We start from the raw sequence: 20,293 nt of genomic DNA on the forward strand, positions 1-20,293 counted from the left end.
ATAACCACTTTTTTCTTGTTTTCTATACCCTTAATACCTTTCTTAATACTAAATGAATTTTGCACTCTTTTAAAAAATATGTAAACGGAAAGCATTAGATCTTGTGTGCTTCTCTCTCCTTCCCATATACTATATATCTGGGACCTGTGTATCCCACCTGAGGACCTTTGTATCCCACCTTGAAGAGAAAGGAGTGAGGATGGGTCAAGCATCTATCACGGTCAATGTTCCTGAGGGGGACCTTTCTGGTAATGCAGGAGCGGTAAGCAGCTTGAGGTTCGCTTGGCTCACTTGTATGGGTGGTGGAGACATGGAACACTTTTATTTGGATCACAGTGTCGCAGTGGTGATTGCATTATTTATTGATTAGACTTTATAGTTTTATTTCATATTTCCATTTTTTTAACTGCATACTGTATATATTTTTCTGCGGTACACACTACTTGAATATATTAGTATAGTAGATAGTAGAAGTATATTATCAGTACTATTATTAATAATAATACTTTTTACGTTCTTAGCATTTGGTGGATTTTGTTGCGCTGCACTGTTTTTTAATAATTTATGGTACTATTGAGTGTTGTGATTTCACTTAATTGGTGTCAGTTTGCAACATTATTATGGAAACACTAGAACACAGGTAATTTATTACTGTTGTTGCGCTAATTGTTATTGTAACACAGTGGTTTATAGAAATTTAAAATTAAACAAAAAACTGAAAAACAGTTTTCATTTCATTGTCCAGGATACGGAACGCCATTTCAGTGAACCATATTTGACAGTACCACGTCAACAATGTGGCTGTTACATTCCTGTACCCTCAATCAGAGGAAATACATTGGACGTTATTTCTTAGTGTGTCTTGGTTTTAAATTCGAAAGAAGCTTTTATTACCAAGATTTAATTTAATCAAACAAAATGTGAATAAATCAACTATTTAGCATCTCTGCAAAGGAAGTACCTGCTTGCTGCTGCCCTGGCAGCTGTTAGACCTAATTAACTGGTTAGTCAGCAATTGGAATACGTTCCTTTGTAAGACAGGCATTAACCTTACTGCGATATTAAACAACCTTTAAATCTATTTTGGAGTTTTGTTTTCTATTACAGAAATGGTGGTGGCCTAAAGGACAGTCAGATCGACATGCTACATGTAACATTCAGTTATGTTAAGGACAACAGGGGTAGACTTGATGGGGCACAAGACATTTCTTCTAAAAGGCAATCCTTGTTCTGGTTCTGTACTGAAACTGTAGGTTTTGCATATACATTCATACCTTGGTATATTTTAAGTGTGTCTGTAGCATTGAAAAAGACCACCATTAGTCAATGAAGCCCTTAAAGAAGAACTTATGCAGGCCATAGATGGGTCGAAAATCGGCCGATTTTTCTTTTAAAAAAACGAACAATCGGTCGTTCAAGTGGCCAACGTTACCACCAATGGTAAAAAAAATCGGCCGATTTTCATCCCGTCTACAGCCGGCAAAAAGTGTCCCTGCAGAGAGCTCCGCTATTTCTGACAGTTCTCTGACAGTTCCTTCATATTTACAGTGGTTGAAACATTGTATCTATTTGTTTCCATTTAGGATACAGATGTTTTTATTCGGAAACAAATAGATACAATGTTTCAACCGCTGTAAATGTGAAGGAACTGTCAGAGAACTGTCAGAAATAGCGGAGCTCTCTGCAGGGACACTTTTTGCTGGACTGGAATTCTTCTTATTTTCATCCTACTTCTTCTTCTTCTTCTTCATCCTCATCCTCATCCTCTTCTTCTTCTTCTTCTTCTTCATCCTCATCCTCTTCTTCTTCATCATCCTCATCCTCTTCTTCATCCTCATCCTCTTCTTCTTCTTCCTCATCCTCTTCTTCTTCTTCATCCTCATCCTCTTCTTCTTCATCATCATCCTCATCCTCTTCTTCTTCTTCATCCTCATCCTCTTCTTCTTCATCCTCTTCTTCTTCTTCTTCTTCATCCTCATCCTCTTCTTCTTCTTCATCTTCTTCTTCTTCTTCATCCTCATCCTCTTCTTCCTCTTCTTCTTCATCTTCTTCTTCATCTTCTGCATCTTCTTCTTCTTCCTCATCCTCTTCTTCTTCTTCTTCTTCCTCATCCTCTTCTTCTTCCTCATCCTCTTCTTCATCCTCATCTTCTTCTTCTTCCTCATCCTCTTCTTCATCCTCATCCTCTTCTTCTTCTTCATCCTCTTCTTCATCCTCATCTTCTTCTTCTTCCTCATCCTCATCCTCTTCTTCTTCTTCCTCATCCGCGTCCTCTTCTTCTTCTTCTTCCTCATCCTCTTCTTCATCTTCATCCTCATCCTCTTCTTCATCCTCAACCTCATCTTCTTCTTCTTCCTCATCCTCTTCTTCTTCTTCTTCTTCTTCATCCTCATCCTCTTCTTCTTCATCATCCTCATCCTCTTCTTCATCCTCATCTTCTTCCTCCTCCTCATCCCCTCCTCTTCTTCCTCATCCTCATCCTCTTCTTCTTCTTCATCCTCATCCTCTTCTTCTTCATCCTCATCTTCTTCATCCTCATCCTCTTCTTCTTCTTCCTCATCCTCTTCTTCTTCTTCCTCATCCTCTTCTTCTTCTTCCTCATCCTCTTCTTCTTCTTCCTCATCCTCTTCTTCATCCTCATCTTCTTCTTCCTCTTCTTCATCCTCTTCTTCATCCTCTTCTTCTTTTTCTTCTTTTTGTCTTCCTCTTGCAGGTCACTGCTCATGCGCAGATTTTTTATCGGTAAAAAATCGGCCGATTAGCCCATTAATGCCGCGAAAATCGGCCGATCGGCCGATTTTTATCCAACTTCACCAAAAAAAAAACGGCCAAAATCCCGAAAAATGGCCGACCAAATCACCCACTAACGATCCAAAAATCGGCCGATTTAATTTTCGGCCGACAAATTGGCCGATTTTCGACCCATCTATGGCCTGCATTAGTCCTTGCCTGGTGTTTTTCTCTCCTTGGTCAGTTTGCCAGCCATAGCCTGGCATTTTGCTTAGTAAGGTACATATAGAATTGTATGTTGATGGAAGGGATCAAGATTAGTAACCCAGCAGCATTGAGTATACCCTTCTACAAGCTACACCCAGGACTTCAACCATTTCAATGCATGTACACACTCCACAGAGTAAAGATCAACAGGAGTAGCACTCCAGCAGCATTATGAAATACCTAAAAACCCATATTTATAGAAAACAAAGAAAATATATAGAAACCACTGCTTAGGTATTTTGACTTGGCCTTATAAATCATAGCAATTTCAAGTTACTGTATTTCCCTGCCTATCTATATCAGTCCAGCTGTATAATCAGTTTTATATAGTTGCCTTTCTTCTTTAAAACGTGCAATCATAGATTTTTCAACAGTGCTGCTGATATGTTAAAGTGTATTAAAAGACAATTAGTTTTTTTGGTTTAACCGCTTTCCTCCCATCTGCAATGTACTGTGGGTATGTTGCTCAGGCTGTACTAACACAGTGGGGCGCTGCATGTCCGAGCTATGCGATCACATGATCACAATGTTAGCAAAGCTATTATGAATCAAGCTGATTCATAACAGCTCTGCTTCTCTTCCTGGTGAGCTGTGATTGGCCTACAGCTCTCACATGGTACATGGGACCAATCACAGCACCCTGTACCATGTGACCAACTCTAGCCAACCACAGATCACTATTATTTTGAACTGTCATGAACTTAACCCATTCATGATAGTTCAAAGCAAGCTTTGCATTGAAGGAGCAATAATATTTATTGCTCCTGCAAAGCAAAGTGTAAAAAAAAAAAAAAAAATCCCAGATCACCTCCCCAGAGTAGTACAATATTACTATGGTAACATCTGATAAATGTATTTTTAAAAAGGTTTACAAATAAATACTGTATTGAGAATTAAAAAAAAAAAATTAAGTTTTTTTTTTTAAACTATTTGCCGACCACCTGCCACAATGTGCATACCCTTACGTCACTTTCTATTTCAGGGCGTGAATGCACCTGTGCCCCTCGCTGCCCCCTCCATCAGTCCAGGGAGAGAAGAGAGAACACCGCACTGTGAGTAAAAGCACTACATTTTACATGCACGTGTTACATTAGCACATTTAACCCTTTGATCACTCCTAATAACTCTTTGATCACCCAGCCAGTGCCATTAGTACAGTGTCAGGATATAGAATTTTTCACTGATCACTGTATTACTGCCACTAGCGACATTAGATAACGTCAGGGTCTGCAAGCTCCCCTTCCGGCCAGGGCCAGCTGGCGTCAGCTTGGCTGCACACTATCGCACTCATTCTATAGGATGCTAATCACCGCCATTACTAGTATAGTGTTTGTATGGATCAAGATATTGATCACGTACCAAACTATACCAGTGCCTCCTTTGTATAGTGTCCCCAAAACTGCAGTGTTAGCAGGATCAGCCCCGTTCTCTGCCAACATTAGCGTTTAGCCCCTCTGCTGTTTTTTCACGGAAGATTTGTATCAATTGTTTGTGGACCAAAGCAGTTTATACACACAACAATACATCGCTGCCCATGGAAACCTATCACAGTTTCTGAATTTAAAACTTTTTTGGGCCTGACCATCAACATGCACATTACAAAAAAGAATGAACTGCAGTCATATTGATCCACAGACAAGATTCATCATGTCCATGTTCTCTGCTCTTACATTTATGCCCAAAAAGGATCAGCAATGTACTGGTACGTCACTGGACTTTGAGTGGTTATACAGGCATCATCCTGGTTTAATTTTATTTCAGCTGGTGGTGGCAATTTAGCTGCTGGATCATTTTTACAAGCAGCGGGAAGGGACACCCCCCCCCCCCCCTTTCCTTGCTGCCTTCAACTGTTTACTTGGGCTCTCCAATCCCACAGGGGAATCTGAGATTGCTTCTGGCAGTTCTACCAGCTGACCATAGAGCTGAAAGCAGACCAGAATGGATCCAATTATCTCTATGGTCTAAGAAACCAGAGCATTTTATCATTTCCATTTTGCCAGATATTAATAGCTTCATTTTTAAATTGAGAAAGCATCTGATCACATTGATCTTGGTGTCATCAGATGCTTTAAGGGCAGAGGAGAGATCTAGAGTCTAATAGACCCCCTAGATTTTTCAAAAAAGAGTACCTGTCAATGTCTATTGCTATCACAGGGGATATTTACATTCCCTGTGAAAACAATAAAAGTGATCAAAAAAAGAGAAAGGGACAGTGTAAACAAAAAAAAAAATCAAAATTTAAATTTAAAAAAAAATCACCCCAGCCCCCCCTCCCGTGCTTGTAAAAGTGAATGCAAGTGTTGGTACCATGTCAGTATGTAAACAGAGATTGCACCATGCATGCATGTGATGTATCACCATGAAACTCAGATTGAGGGCAGTAATTTTAGCACTAGACCTCCTGTGTAAATATAAAGTGGCTTTTAAAGCTTCGTCTATTGATAATAAAAATTTCCATAGTTTGATGTCGTTGCATGGGTGTGTGCAATTTTAGGGCATGTTTGGTATCTATTTATTCGGCATAACATCAGATTTTATATTTTATCAAACAGTTTGGCAATATATTGTGTTTTTGTACATTAAGATTCCAAAAAGTGTATTCTGTCCCATAAATTAGCGTTTGAAAAATTGCCGTGCAAATGCTGTGTGACAAAAAATTGCAACACACACCATTTTATTCTCTAGGTCCATTGCTTTAAAAAAATATATAATGTTTAGGTGTTCAAAGTAATTTTGTAGCAAAAAAAATGTTTTTTCATGTAAACAAAAAAATGTCAGAAAAGACTAGTTCTTCAAGTGGTCAGAAGAGTGGGCGATGTGTGGCATAAGCTTTTAATGTAGGCCCTTTATTGCCAGGATAGTACTGTAGAAGCACCCCCCCCACACACACACTTCCCTTTCGAGGTATGGTGAGTCTTTCGTAGATTTCATTTATTGCCACAAGTTTGTAGAGAATGAAGAAAGAGAACAAAAATTTGTTTTTTCTTTTCTTTTTTCTTTTTCAAAACCCTGCGACAAAAATAATATCTGAAAAATACTAACCATGCCTCTTATCAAATTCCTTGGGGTGTCTACTTTCTAAAATGGGTCATTTGGGGGGTTCTACTATCCTGCAATTTTAGGGCCTCCAAAACTGTGATAGGTAGTGAGGCTTTGATTAATTGGCGTTAATAAATCTGGTTATATGCCACTGCAAAGGTCACATATGATGCCATATATTGACATTGTGGCAATTCAAATAAAATTTGAATCAAAAACTTATTGGTTCAATGAAAGTGTGTGCAATTTTGTGTGCCAGTGTGTGCCATAATCCTACCCAATGAGTCAATAATACTAACACATGGAGAGCAGAAAGTTGTTGCTCTTCATATGTTGCCTATAAGAACCAATTATATATCCTTTTCATTCTTCTATGTTGCACTGGGAGAATGAAAGTTAGAAACTGTTTCATATCAATTGTTTAAAAATATTTTGAGAAAAATGATGCTGCTTAGCTGGCACATCTACAACGTGTAAGTTAGGACCTTAAATCACCATATAGCCTGCCAGCGCGGCTGCACCTAGAAGTAGACCTTGGACATGGCGGCCCAGGCTTTCAGGAAGCATATTTCTGGCTGTATGATTATTGTACTCTGTCTCTGTGCACATACTTCTTGCTCTGTCAGTACGGTACTGATTGTGTTTGTAGCCCTGTTTCTGGCTTTGTCAGTATGATTCTGATTGTGTCTGCTGGTATGTTTCTGGATGTGTCCATATAGTACTGGTTATATCTCTGCGGATATGTTTCTGAATGCAACAGTATAGTACTAATATTGTCTCTGTGGACATGTTTCTAAATGTGTCAATCCAATACTTACAGCATGTTCTCTCTGCAGGAATGTTTATGCTTGTGATTGCATTCATTTTTTTTTAAATGTAAGTGTTGCAAAATTATTTTTTCATATGCTGTATGTGTGTTCAGGGGTAGCGGGCCTAGGGGAGAAAAAAGTTCAAATCTGGCCCTGCCAAGACAGAAAGTGATACAAAAATTCAAATAGTTACAGTTGTCATTGTTCAGGAAAGGAAATAGAAGGTAAAGCTTTCATTTGCAACACCTTTTCAGATGGAGAGATTTCCTATTATTTCCTAATGTGTTTCCATGACAAGAAGAAAAGGGAAATCTGGCAGGGATTTTATTTCTTCCATACCCTATTCACAACTAATGAAAATAAAAAAACCTTTGGCTTTAGATATACTTTAACCACTTCCATACCAGGCACTTTTACCCCCTTCCTGTCCAGGCCAATTTTCAGGTTTCAGCGCTCTCACACTTTGAATGACAAATGCGTGGTCATGCAACACTGTACCCGAACTAAAATTTTGTCATTTTCTTCACACAACTAGAGCTTTCTTTTGGTGTTATTTAATCACCGCTGGGGTTTTTATTTTTTGCTAAATTAACAAAAAAATACCAAAAAGTTTTAAATAAAACATGTTTTTCTTTGTTTCTGTTATAATAATTTGCAAATAAATAATTGTTCTTCATAAATTTAGGCCAAGATGTATTCTGCTACATGTGTTTGATGAAAATAACCCAAATTAGGATGTATTATTTAGTCTGCAGGAAAGTTATAGATTTCACTAACTATGGGATATATCTGAAAATTGATCAGTCCTGAAGTACTGACAGCCAATCTAATTTCTTGAGGTCCAAGAATGTCAGAACAGTACAGATTTCCCCCAAATTACCCCTTTTTGCAAAGTAGACAGTCCGCCGTATTGCATAACAGGCATGTTGAGTTTTTTGAAGTTGTAATTTTTTTTGTCATAATTTTTCGGAAAATGAAGAAATTTAACAAATGATTTTCACTTTTTTTTTTTTTACATACTGTCACCAGTGCAGTACAGCGTCATCATATAACTGGCATGGTGGTGATCAGGGACACTGGTGACAGTATGAAAAAAAATTTATAATTTTTTTTAAATTTCTTTTTAATTGTTTTATTATTTTTAATTTTTTATTATATTTTTTTCGATTTTTTAAAGATTTTTCTTTTCAGATTTCACTATGACCAAAATCTCTGGCGGCAATGGGTTAATCAAACCATTGTTTAAAGGTAATGAGTGATTGGTAGCAGCAAAAACAGTGTCAGGATCCAGATCTTAACCTGGAACCTCTGCAGTGTCTGGTGGTGTCTCTTCTCACTGTGCCACAAGAAACAAGGCTCTCTTGATTCTGGTGACCCTTGAACCTTTTGCTCTTCCCATGAACTTCCTGATTCAAGCCATGACACTTCCTGTTTGCCAGATTATTCTGCTCTTTGCAGCCAATATCTTGCTCCTTTCTCTCCTGATGCCATCTGTATCTTCACCAGCACTCATTTCCAGACTTGCTTCTTGACTATGCTTTCGCTTGATCCCAACCTGCAGCCACTTGTTACCAACCTTTGGTTTGTTTACACTTCTGCATGATTCCTACTGGCTACATCTGCCATCATACCCCAGCTTACTTACCCCCTGAGGACTGCGACCTGGTACAAGCAAGCAGCAAAACCCATCTCCGCCACCAGGAGCCCTGGTGAAGACCAGTTAGTGCTTCGACCTCATGCCTTGGGTGAGCCATCCAACAGGGTGACCTGATTGTGTACTTATCTTGCCAGTCAGTGTGTACTGCTATAGTTTCTGGTCTCCAGGCCTGACCCCTACCCGTGTCAAACGTCTATTATTGTGTGATTCCGCTGTTTCCATCTATAACTAGGCCTAACACTGACTATAAACATTTGTATATGAGCTTTTAAAGTTAATGCAATAACTGTTAAATATTGGTATCCTTGTTTTTTAAATATACTAACAAAGACTCTGGTGCTAGGATGAGGTCCCTGACTTGCATTCTATATCAAATCAGTTTTACTATTAATACGTAGGGGTTTTCAAGTCAATATTTAATATAAAATTATATGTTGAAAGATATTGCCTACAGTTTTTGTTGAACAATCTCCAAATGATACATTAATTTAGTTTTAGCCCACAACTCTTCTGACTGATGTATTGAATGTGGCATGATTTTAAAAAATCTATTAAAATTTAAACTACATTACATAATTTAATTGTAACAAATTTACAGATGTTACATGCATGATGCTATGAGCCTGCAGAGTAAGTATAATTATGCTGATTATTTGGCATCCTAGGGAATATTCACTTAACCAAGGTTTGCTGATGTGCTTTACTCTTCTGATTTCCTAGTACTGTGTTAGGCTGATATCATGCTGGCAAATCACCAAAAGTACAATTACGCTTTACCTAATGTCGACATCAAAGATGATAAGTTGACTTTGTATGATTCTGTCACTGGTGACCTACTGTTTGTAGCAGAATCACTCTACTGAACTTTAAAGTAGAACTGTAGTCATACCTTTTTTTTCCCATTTTGGATAGAGCAAGGAAGGGTTATAACAGATGTCAGATTTCTTTTTTTTTGTGATCTTTGTTCCATTGTGGAATTTCCGTTCACTTTATGTCCCATAGCCAAGCAGGAACTGAGAGGAAATCCCTGGAAATTAAGGAAATTGCTTGGGGACACCCAGGTCACCAGAAATAGCATCCCCAAAATTTTAGATTTTCTTTTACTTTCACTTTGAACTTTGGTAAACAGGTCAAATAGAGAGGGTGAACCTCCATTAAGGGTCACAGACAGCAATAAAAACTGACAGGGGTTCCCTTTCCAATTTATAAAGAAAAAAAAAAGCCTTTAGTTATACTTTACGTTTTTTTTAAATGATAGCTGCATCTGTAATATATATGCAATATTAATAGCAACTTGAATTATCCAAGCCTGCTTTTTTTTTAAAATGTTCACAAGAAAGTGAAGTGTTTTCCTAGATTCATGAAGTTGTGTTCACTCTGCATGCCTAAATATGTGCAAAATAAATTTAAGGAAATAAGTAGATTTTTTTTTATTTGCATGATCAAATGAATCACATAAACATAAACATATAGTAGCTTTAACTTATTCACTAATCTAAGAAAATATTCTCTACTCTTTTAGTATATTAATTCTAATACGTCATTTAGTCATCAGTGCCAAAGCCACTAGTATGTTTTTCTTACCAGTATCCAAAAAACAACAATGACATTGGTAATGGCAGCTCCACCCAATCACATCCACATTCAGGAAAGCAAAACACCTTTTTATGAGTCATAAAAGCAAATGAATAACTGCACTCTGGCCTGCAGCATCTTTTCTTACTTGAATAGTAGCAAGGATCACCTCTGACATGTTTCACTTTCTTCAGTGCAAAACATTTCAATGCAAAAGTTGCTGCAGCTTGGGGTGTGAAGATTCATTTCCTTCTCTGCATGATTTGCTGGAGTGTAATGAGCCAGACAGGGATTTTGCAGTGGAGCGTGTGATGAGCCACTTACCTTGAAGAGTTTTCATATCTTTTTGTGCCACATTTTTAAATAAGTTTCACCCATTTAGAACCAAAAAAAATGTCCTTTCAAAATTTAGAGCATTTAGTAAATGTTTTGTTAGATTATCCCAACTTTCAAATGTTGTATGGATTATGTCAGTAACTACAAGGTATCAGACTACAAAAAATGATACTACATCCAGTACAAGTATGGAAAGAAACATCAATTGTAACACAAGTTAAAAGAAGAAATACAACACCAAACATTATGTTAAGATTTTTTTTTATTGATAAAAATGCATGAAACTTGCATTACTATAATTGTTTAGTACACATAGCATGTGAAGGGCACATTAGAAATTGTTCCCCAAATATTATGTGTTTCCTGCTGGGGAAAACATAGGCGTTATAATAGTAGGCTTCCTCACCATTTTGTGAGTTTTTAGATATTACGTGGCTTAAGACACTGGTGATGTTTTCTTTTAGCAATTTTCAGGGCAGTATATAAAATCTGTGTAAAGCTAAATATATTACTAAGAGTTTTTCCTTTCCAAATCATTTCTAAATCTACTTGACTCTACAGTACAAACCTGTCTCAGATATATTCACATATCTTATTTTATTGTGGTACGTGTATGACTTGTCTGCTCTGCAAGAAATGACAGTTCATATACAGTGCGTCATCCTACCTGTGTAATGGGCATGCAACTTTTTGCACCAGCCATGGCAAAGCTGGAAAAAGGGGGTAAGACTCGATAGGAAGTGGGGCCTCATGCCTATATTACTTTGGGACATTAATCATACATCAGCCAATATTTTGGCATGCTCCACTAGGGTAGCTTTACTATGGCAATTCAGGGACTGCCATAGCAGAGCTGTGCAATGGTACTACCATGAATAAAATGACTTGCAACATTTTTGGGTCTGTATCGATGTGAACTTGGTGTATTGAAAATCCTGATCAGTTCTGGCACTTTGATACATGACGTTGATCGTCTTGATATGAACTAAACTTATTATTCACTGAGATCTCTGTGACTGAAGGAAAGAGTGCATGTGATCTGTGTGATCACACCCTTTATACCAATCTATACAAGTAAACTGGGATTTTGTTACTAACAGTGTCCACGGGAAAGTCGTATCAGAGTGTCTCAAGGCATCTAACCAGATTAAAATTTTCATTATACAGTGAGTTCTGAAATATTTCTATGAGATAGCAGCTAAAACTATCTTACAGATATTTTCCCCTTACACACCTTGATGAATCAAGATAGCCATACACACCTTGATTTTCTTTTGGTCAACCTATGGGCTAAACAAGAAAAAGTAAATTAATTTCCCTATCCAAACAGAGTAGAAGTCTTCTAAACAGGGGTCTCCACTGCAAGCTCTTTTATATAGCAGCCACGGTGACTAAGCAAGGTGGAAGACTATTGGTTGAACAGTGACCCATCCAATGAGATGGTGCTTGCAGGTCAATTCATGGCTCCTGGTTTTCTAGGTATCAGCCGTAATATGAGCCATCTATGGCCATCCTAATTTGGGGACCATGTGGAGCAATGATTAAATTGTTTTATGTTACAGCTGTCTACAGTGCTTCACACTTACTTCCTGCATTAAAATTTCAGATTTCAACTTTTAGCTGGTTATGCTAAAGGTTGAATTTATCAATTTCTATACACACAACTTTTTTAGAAGGGGACCACCTGTTTTATTTGGTAAAATGCCACCTGGGTCAAGAGTCACATCACATGCCACCTATACGCAGACAGCTGGGGGCGGATAGTTTGTTGCGTTCATAGGTAGATAAATGCTGCCTCTGGATGCAGCTGCACTCTGTGCTGTACAAACTGACCAATTAGCAGTAGCCAATTTGTGTGCGACTAGATATGCCATTGAAACGCTGTCCTTGGATGCAAACTATCTGTGTCTGGGGTCGGCCAGAGGCTTGTTTCACAAGTAACGATTTGGATGAGTGGTTACATGCGAACAGCAGTGACGCCAGGCATTGATTTGTACAGAATTGAAATCTGATAGCTTCCACTGTTGGTTCTGGCTGTTAACACACACTGTGTGCATTCAGCATTTATCTCTGCCAGCAGGAATCCACTGATTCTTGCCAGTAACCGCCCTCGACAGCTCATATGAATGTGGCCTTAAAGAATAGCTATCATGAAATAAATGTTCTTCCTGAGGCACAATGACGCATTTATATTTAGCTTTCATTGTATAGCTAATTTTATTTAACATTTTATCTTACCAGCACATTTTCTTATGATTTCTGTTTGGTAATAGTGGTAATTAAAAAGTGACAACTGTGGAGTCTAGAACAAATTATACCAATAGATGGAGAATACATTGCTTTACTTTCTAGCAGAAGGCATTGTCTAGCGTTGCTCTAAGAAAAATGATTACAAAATATAAAGATATTTTTGCACTTTCTAGAGTGGAACTTCGGCACCAAAACAATTTGGATCTCCAACTAGCCTGCAGGAGGACACTTTCAAGCTGGTGCAAAGACAGGTGGGTGAACAAGTCCACTATTGCCTGTCTATAAGCTGCATATACACAGTTGTTAAATCTCAGACCTGTTCTTGTGGCCAAAGGCAGTGTCATAGCAGACTCAAAACAAGAAATGTGCACATTAATTTCTGACACTTGAGTAGTGTTATCACAGCATGATCAACTGAAAGAAAAAAAAAATGCTCATCATCATATTAGGATGGGCTATCTACTCACTTGACTGATTGTGTACTAGCTAGAAAGCATCCTTACTGCAGGCTAGAAGCTTGGAAAGAATAAGAATTATGGTTAGGTTTCAAATATAAAATATATCATTATACCACAGGAAGAAATGTATAGCTTACACTGTGATTATCCTCCTCCTCCTCTTAACTCCCATAAGGAACAACTCTCTTTACCATCCTTTGTGGTGCATGCTTACCTACAGTATGAAAATACAACCATAGTTCTGTGTATACATGTAATTGTTAGTGATTTTACTCTACTGCTACAGACTTTTTGGACATTTACCTAGCATGGACTTTTTGCCTAGCATGGACATTTTACCTAGCATCAAGACTTCACCTCTTCCATGTAGATGCAATGGAATCCTACCTTAGATACTTAGTTTTGCAGGGGCCAGAAGGAACTGTTATGCCAGATGGGTAATTATACTAAGAGGAAGAGAAGCACCAATACAAATAATCTTTAGGGAGACAGGTCACATGGAATTCAATCTCCACATTAAGAACCACTAATCGGGTGCTTTGCATCTTTGTACACACATTTGTGTAACCACCCATAATGATACAGCATGCCAGTCTATAATATGCTTTCTATAAAGCTCTACACACCAGTAATAAATTGTCCAGTTTATAGTTATATAGTTAACCAGGGAAAAAAAAAATCTAATCATAAAACAACATATTTTATATTTATTTCTGCCCACATTGCTCCAGCCCATTGTATATTTGTATTAAACCAATACCAATTTTGCATAATGGTTACTAACCTATAAAAATAACTAAGGTAACCCAGTCATTCATTGTGTTCTAAAGAACAATAGATTAAGATTACTAAGTGTTGCACAGTTCAAAGTTAAGCTTTTATTTTCTTTGAAATTAAAAAAATAAATATTTTGTTATTAAATAGTGAAATGCATTCTAAGTAATGAGTACATACTAGTTATGTTGATTGGAATACCATCAAAGAGACAACCATGTATCATTCAAACAAAGGTTATCTTGTATTGTTTGCTTAACAGTGGCAGAAAAATGTAGCTACTGTAAATTGTTTTAAAAAGGCAAAAGGGTTTACAACAAACATTAGAACTAAACCTAGTTTGTTCTAATGAGCGCCGTTCTAATACCAAAATTTGATTTAAAGTCCTTCTGTAGATCTCTGGCAGAACCATAAGTTGCCTAAGCCTGCCTTAAGTACTATACCACAGTGCTAATGTCATCAGCTTCATCAGGTTTTTTTTGCCTGCTCGGCAGGGACTTCAAGTATTCTAGATGTCTTCTTGCATCCTCTTGGTTTTGCCGTACATAGTATACCACATAGGAAATCACCATGGTGAACCAGCCAAACATAGTGACCAACATGGCATAGTCTGTTGTCCGTTTGGGAAGATTACAAAGGTCAGCATCATTAGCATTAGTCAGAAATGCCCTTCCTGCATGTTCATCCAGTACAGCCGTTTTGCAGATGACATTGCTGGCGGTTTCATGGTTAGATGCCATGCTCCGAAGAACTTGCTGTAGAGTACAGTCACAATGCCAAGGGTTGTTGGCAATCCGGGCCCTAGCCTTCAAGTTATTAAAAGCATTTTTATGGACACTTACAATCTGGTTATCTGACAAGTCCAGTGTCTGCAAGGTCTCTGCCACTCCTTTAAAAGAGTGTTCATCTATAAATTCAATAGCATTTTTGGATAGGTTGAGAACTTTCAGTTGATGAAGATCTTTGAAAATCTCATTAGGAATAGAAGTTATCTGATTGGAGTCTAGATAGAGTAAAACAGTTTCAGGGGGAATGTCTCTAGGTATTTCCTTGAGATTGGCATTACTGCAGCTGACATTTAAGCCTCCGTGAAGAGAGCAAAGGCAGCCTTTGGGACACATACTGGCAGAATGAAAACACAGTATCATCAGAACAAAGCTTTGTAGGAGCAGACACATGGAGAGAGAGCGTGTTAGCCACAGGTCTACCAAATTCATGCTTAGATGTCAGCATAATAACATGACTACTCCTCATTTACCCAAAAGAAGCAGTAAAGGATGCCCCAGAGCAAATCCGCACCTTCATTGTTTTATATTTCACTGAAAGGTTAACTGGGGTGGACATCAGCTCACGAGAAGTATCTGAAACACAGAAAAAAGGACTGATAATTATAATTCTTATTCTTGTATTCAATAAAGAGGAAAAAAATTCATGCACATACTGTATATACATTTTTGCAGTTACGTATTAAAAGAGACAATGCTGCCAACAAATTGCAGGTAAATGCATGTAAAACCAAATATTTCAATTGCTAACATGTAGTGTTTTTCCTTTGCATAAATCATTTTTCACTTGTAATGCACCTTTGAACTTGGTAGAGCACTAAACTATTCCAGAAAGAGTCAGTTTCCTTGCACAGCCCCTTTCACATCATAGCCCTCTCCTCTTCTGGGAATGTCTAATTACTGTCTGTGCTGGCTCAGCTACTCTATCAGTCCCCTCACTTTCCAACATAAACTTTTATGGAGCAGCTGGGGGAGACATGACTGGGAATATTATATAGTTTAATTTGAATGAGAATGTGTCTCCTGGGACATCTAAGATGATGGTGACCAGCAGCAGTCTTGGGGTTTTTGGATGTCTACACAAAGGCAAAGCTTTTACAGCTAAATTATATTCATGAATGACAGTAAATGCCCCTATAATCATATGAGAATTGTTTTTGTTGAAATAGATGGTCTGGTGACAGGGTCTCTTTAACCTTTCCTCAAGCCATTCCTGGTTACAGACTGGAAAGCAACCTTATTCATTAGGGCTTTACAATTTCACATTCATTTTGGGTGGCTGGCCCTCTAAATTTAAAGTACCAGTTCTGGTTCTACACCGGTACAGATCCAAATCATTTGGAGACTCCCAAAGTGAGATCTCTGCACCAGAGTTTGCACATTCATTCTTCTGCCACAGCCATTATGAGACAGTCTATCTCTCACTCCTCAACATATCTCCTGGTTCATATGTTTTACATTACAAAGAATGCATCAGAAGGGTTAAGACCCCCTTGCTTAGTTTTGCAATGGATTTAATAGGGTATAGATCCAGCAGTTTTAGCAAGGTGATCACATCACTAGTGTAAAGCATAAAAAAAGTGGGTAATCCAACCATCTGAGGCTCATATTTAATTGGAATTCCTATTTACATTGTATTTATGTATATAGGCTGACCTTTAAAACCTGTAAAAGAAAAAGATTTGGGGAAACTTATTTTTGATCAGCCATTCTCAACCAGGGTTCTATGGAATCCTAAGGTTCTACCAGTTTGACCTCTCATTTAATAATGCTTGCATAATTCCAGAGCCAACACCACTTGGCAAAACCAGGAGCATAACACCAGAGACCTCTTTAGCTGTCTGTAAGGGTGACAATCAGACCACTACTGTAAGTATACCAAGTTCTTCTATCTGACCACCAATGCAAGGGGCATTTTCCCCACTGACCACTAATGAATTTTCTTTAGCAGGATTTCCCTAGACCTGGAAATAATTGTAAGGTTCTTCTGTATAAAAAAGTTGAGAAAGGCTGTTTAAGATGATTGAAAAATAAGCACAATGTGTAATGGGAAACGCGGAAAGCTTTATGATGCCTTACTGGAGGGATTATCAGCAGGAAGAAGGAGGTCCAAATTCTATAATAGGAAGCTAGATACCATGTAGAATACTGCGCCCAATTCTGTAGATCTTGCTTGCAAAATGATATTGATAGAATGAGTGCAGAGATGGGCAACAAAAATGGTGCAAGATCTGAGGGATAAAATGAGTACAATCATCAGATAGATGCATATAGATCAGATGACATGCTGCCTTCAATAGCACACCCTGGTTTTAATTTATATAATATTTTAATCATAGTATGACAGGTATTTAGAATGGAAGGGGGTGTTGTCATGTGTCTAGGGTGGAATAATCTTTAAATACAGCCTTGGGAACACACAATATAAGCTTCTCATTGCCTAGCCTACGGCTCACATATGTACTAAAAGGTCTATTCCCTGTTTACAATCCAAAGGGAATGATTACAATTCAGATTTACTTAAAAATAGTTCCAATATGCTCAGACTGGTCACTCACCCTTTACAAATATCAAGTCATGTATCACACACTGTAGCATAGCTGTAAATTATGAGGCCCCCATTATAAAGTCATTAGAAGACTCCCAGACTCTCCAATATAAATGATAAAACTATTTTCAATACTAAAACCTTTATTCTGGCAACACAACTATGACTGCAGTTGCCTTATTGCTTTTATAATAATCTGCTTAAAGTAGACCCAAACCTCATTTAAACTTAACTTGTTGCTGTGTTTTCAAAAGTGGTTTTTAATTTTTTTATATCTGCAGATTTCACTAAAATAATACCTGGTGCTCCTGTCCCAAAGGTCCCTGTTCTCTCACAAATTTGCCCATGTTGTCACCTTATCACATACACCCCTGAAGGTTACTCTGAGGCATCCATTTATAAGAACATCTATTGCAAAAATGTCAGAAACATACATACAAGCTGAACAGAATGACACCGTATGTTTTCTAAGCGATTGATGCCTGAATTATCAGCTCCTTCTAGGGCCAAAATGCAATATAGTTTTCTTATTGAGTCCATTCGGGAAAACTATATTGTATTTTGGCCACTAGATAGAATTGATGATACAGGAATTGATTACAGTGACATTTTGTTCTGCTTGCACAAATATTCTTACATTCATGCAACAAATGTTTTATAAATAGACCACCAAGTGACCAAGCCATCACACATTTCATAGTCAGGGTCAGGGGTGGACTGACAACTCATGGGGCCCCCGGGCAATGGGGGATCATGGGGCCAATGTGTCCTTGCCCAAACTCAAAAAAGCCTATGAAAAAGGTACCAGGGGCATCTCATGGGGCTCCCTACTGACCCCGGGCCCCTTGGGCAGTGCCCAAGTTTCCAAATGGTCAGTCCACCTCTGGTCAGGGTCCACTGAAGCTAATTCTGACCAATAACATCCAACTGATTTTGGGGAACATGTATGTAGACAGGAACTGACTGATAAAGGCAGAAGGATATATTACAAAGAATGTAATGTAAAGAAGGAAAAAAAACCCTATATGGTATAGGTTTTAAGTGTTTGTAAAGGCTCAAGGTGTTTACCTTCATGCATGCTATGCATGAACGTAAAAGAAACCTTCTGTGTGCAACAAAATCCCCCCCCCCAGCTCTCTTAATAACTGAGGCCCATTGCGATCCAGCGATCGCCTCAGCTCTCTACAGACTCACCCCGCACATTAGCTGTGACAGCAGCGGGAGCCATTGGCTACTGTCAATCAGAGCCAGTGGGCCAATGAGCAGAAAGGGGGCCGGGACAAGCCACAGCTGTGTGTGTGAATGGACAAGCAGAGCAGTGGCTCAGGAGTGAGATTGTTGGGTGCCCCCTAGCAAGTTGCTTGCTCTGGAGACACTTGGCAGGAGAAAGGGGCCCAAAGGCGCCAGATTGGGACCCAAGCAATGGCAGATCTCCGTGGGGCTGTACAAAACTATTACAAATAGTGGATAAGTGTGATATGTTTGTTATTTTAAAAAAATGCCTTTCATAACACTTTAAGTTTAAATGTTCTTTAATCTATGTATCATAATATTTGTTTTCTCAATGATTTAACTGCTCTTCTGCCTTTACAACTATGCATGCTGTCAGAAAATACCAGAACCCAGCTCTTTTAAACCTCATAGCATTCACAGGAATGGATTTAGAAACATGGGTCAAAAACTGTCAAAATATAAAATAGTCTGATATACAGTAAATGGAGGGTAAATATAATGACTTGCTTAGGTCCAACAAAATTGGAAAACAACACACCTTAGGTATGTTGCAGTGCAGGTGCACGTAAACATAACTGTATTATTACAAAACGTACTGTATAAACATCACTCAGAAAAATTGTACTACTCCCAAAAAATGGCAGATTGTCACAATAAATGAAAATTATAACATATATTAATTTAGAAGTCTGGCCTTAAAAAAAACCTGTCTCTTGAGAAATAGCATTTGGGCATGTAGCAATTTTCTAAGGTCTATTTAACGGCTTCCTGGGTGCGCAAAATCACGTATATATATATATATACATGATATATATGGCTGCTGCTATCAATTACTGGGTCCTGGCCAATAATTACTCACCAGCGCCTCGTGATTTCTGAAGATCTCCAACGGGGAGGAGGACTATTTTGCTTACTAACAGTCTTCCTCCCTGTCAGCAGGAGCACACTGCTTTGGATGGCTGTGCATAGCACAGCCATCCAGAGCAGTGTGATTACAGAGAAGCACATTGACACCCCCTAGTAAAATACTCCCTGCACACAGTTAACCCTTTGATCGCCCCTCGTGTTAACCCCTTCCTGCCCAGTGCCATTAGTACAGTGTCATTGCTTTTTTTTAGCCCTGATCACTATATTGGTGTCACTGGGGATGTCAGTGACACCAAGTCAGTTCCCCCCATGTCAGAATGTGCGGCGCATGTATCGCTATAAGTCGCTGATCGCCGCCATTACCAGTAAAAATTTAAAATGAAAAAAAATCCCAGTATATATACTGTCATTTGTAAATGCTATAACGTTCACATAAACCAATTAATTTACATGTATTGGGATTTTTTCTAGCAAAGACATGTAGCAGAATACATTTTGGTGTAAATTTATGATGAAATTTGATTTTTTAAATGTTTTTACTGGACATGTTTAATAGAAAATAGTCAAAAATGTTTTTTTTTCTCAAAATTGACAGTTTTTTTTATAGCAAAAAAAATTAAAAAACGCACAGGCGATCAAATACCACCAAAAGAAATCTCAATTTGTGGGTCAAAAAAGGCCGTAAATTTAATTTGGGTGCAGTGTTGCATGACCGTGCAATTGTCAGTTAAAGTAACGTAAAAAATGGCCTGGTCAGGAAGGGGGGTAAATCCTCAGGAGGGCAGGTGGTTAATACATGGATAAGTGTTATTATGTTTTAAAAATATGATATATGCTTTAAAACTCAGCAGAATTCAAGCACTGTAATGTATATACAGCTACCAGAGGTTTCAATAAAGGCTGAAAAAAAACAACTTCCTACTGCTGATTACGTAACGTGGTAACATGAATATAAAAATTGATTT

General features: G+C 38.1%; 1 protein-coding gene across 1 annotated transcript in view; it reads right to left on the reverse strand.

The window, feature by feature from the left end:
* Positions 1-10,657: 10,657 nt before the first annotated feature.
* Positions 10,658-20,293, reverse strand: part of LRRC3B (leucine rich repeat containing 3B) — a 226,458-nt gene continuing 216,822 nt past the window's right edge. Inside the window, exon 2 of the mRNA XM_089690874.1 lies at positions 10,658-15,256. Coding sequence (XP_089547000.1) covers positions 14,333-15,112 — 780 coding nt within the window. The 5' untranslated portion in view covers positions 15,113-15,256 and the 3' untranslated portion in view covers positions 10,658-14,332. The remainder of the gene's footprint in view (positions 15,257-20,293) is intronic.

The sequence above is a fragment of the Staurois parvus genome, unplaced genomic scaffold (genome assembly GCF_062004578.1).
Source record: "Staurois parvus isolate SC_StPar_1 unplaced genomic scaffold, SC_StPar_1.0 ptg000021l, whole genome shotgun sequence".
Lineage (NCBI taxonomy): Eukaryota > Metazoa > Chordata > Amphibia > Anura > Ranidae > Staurois > Staurois parvus.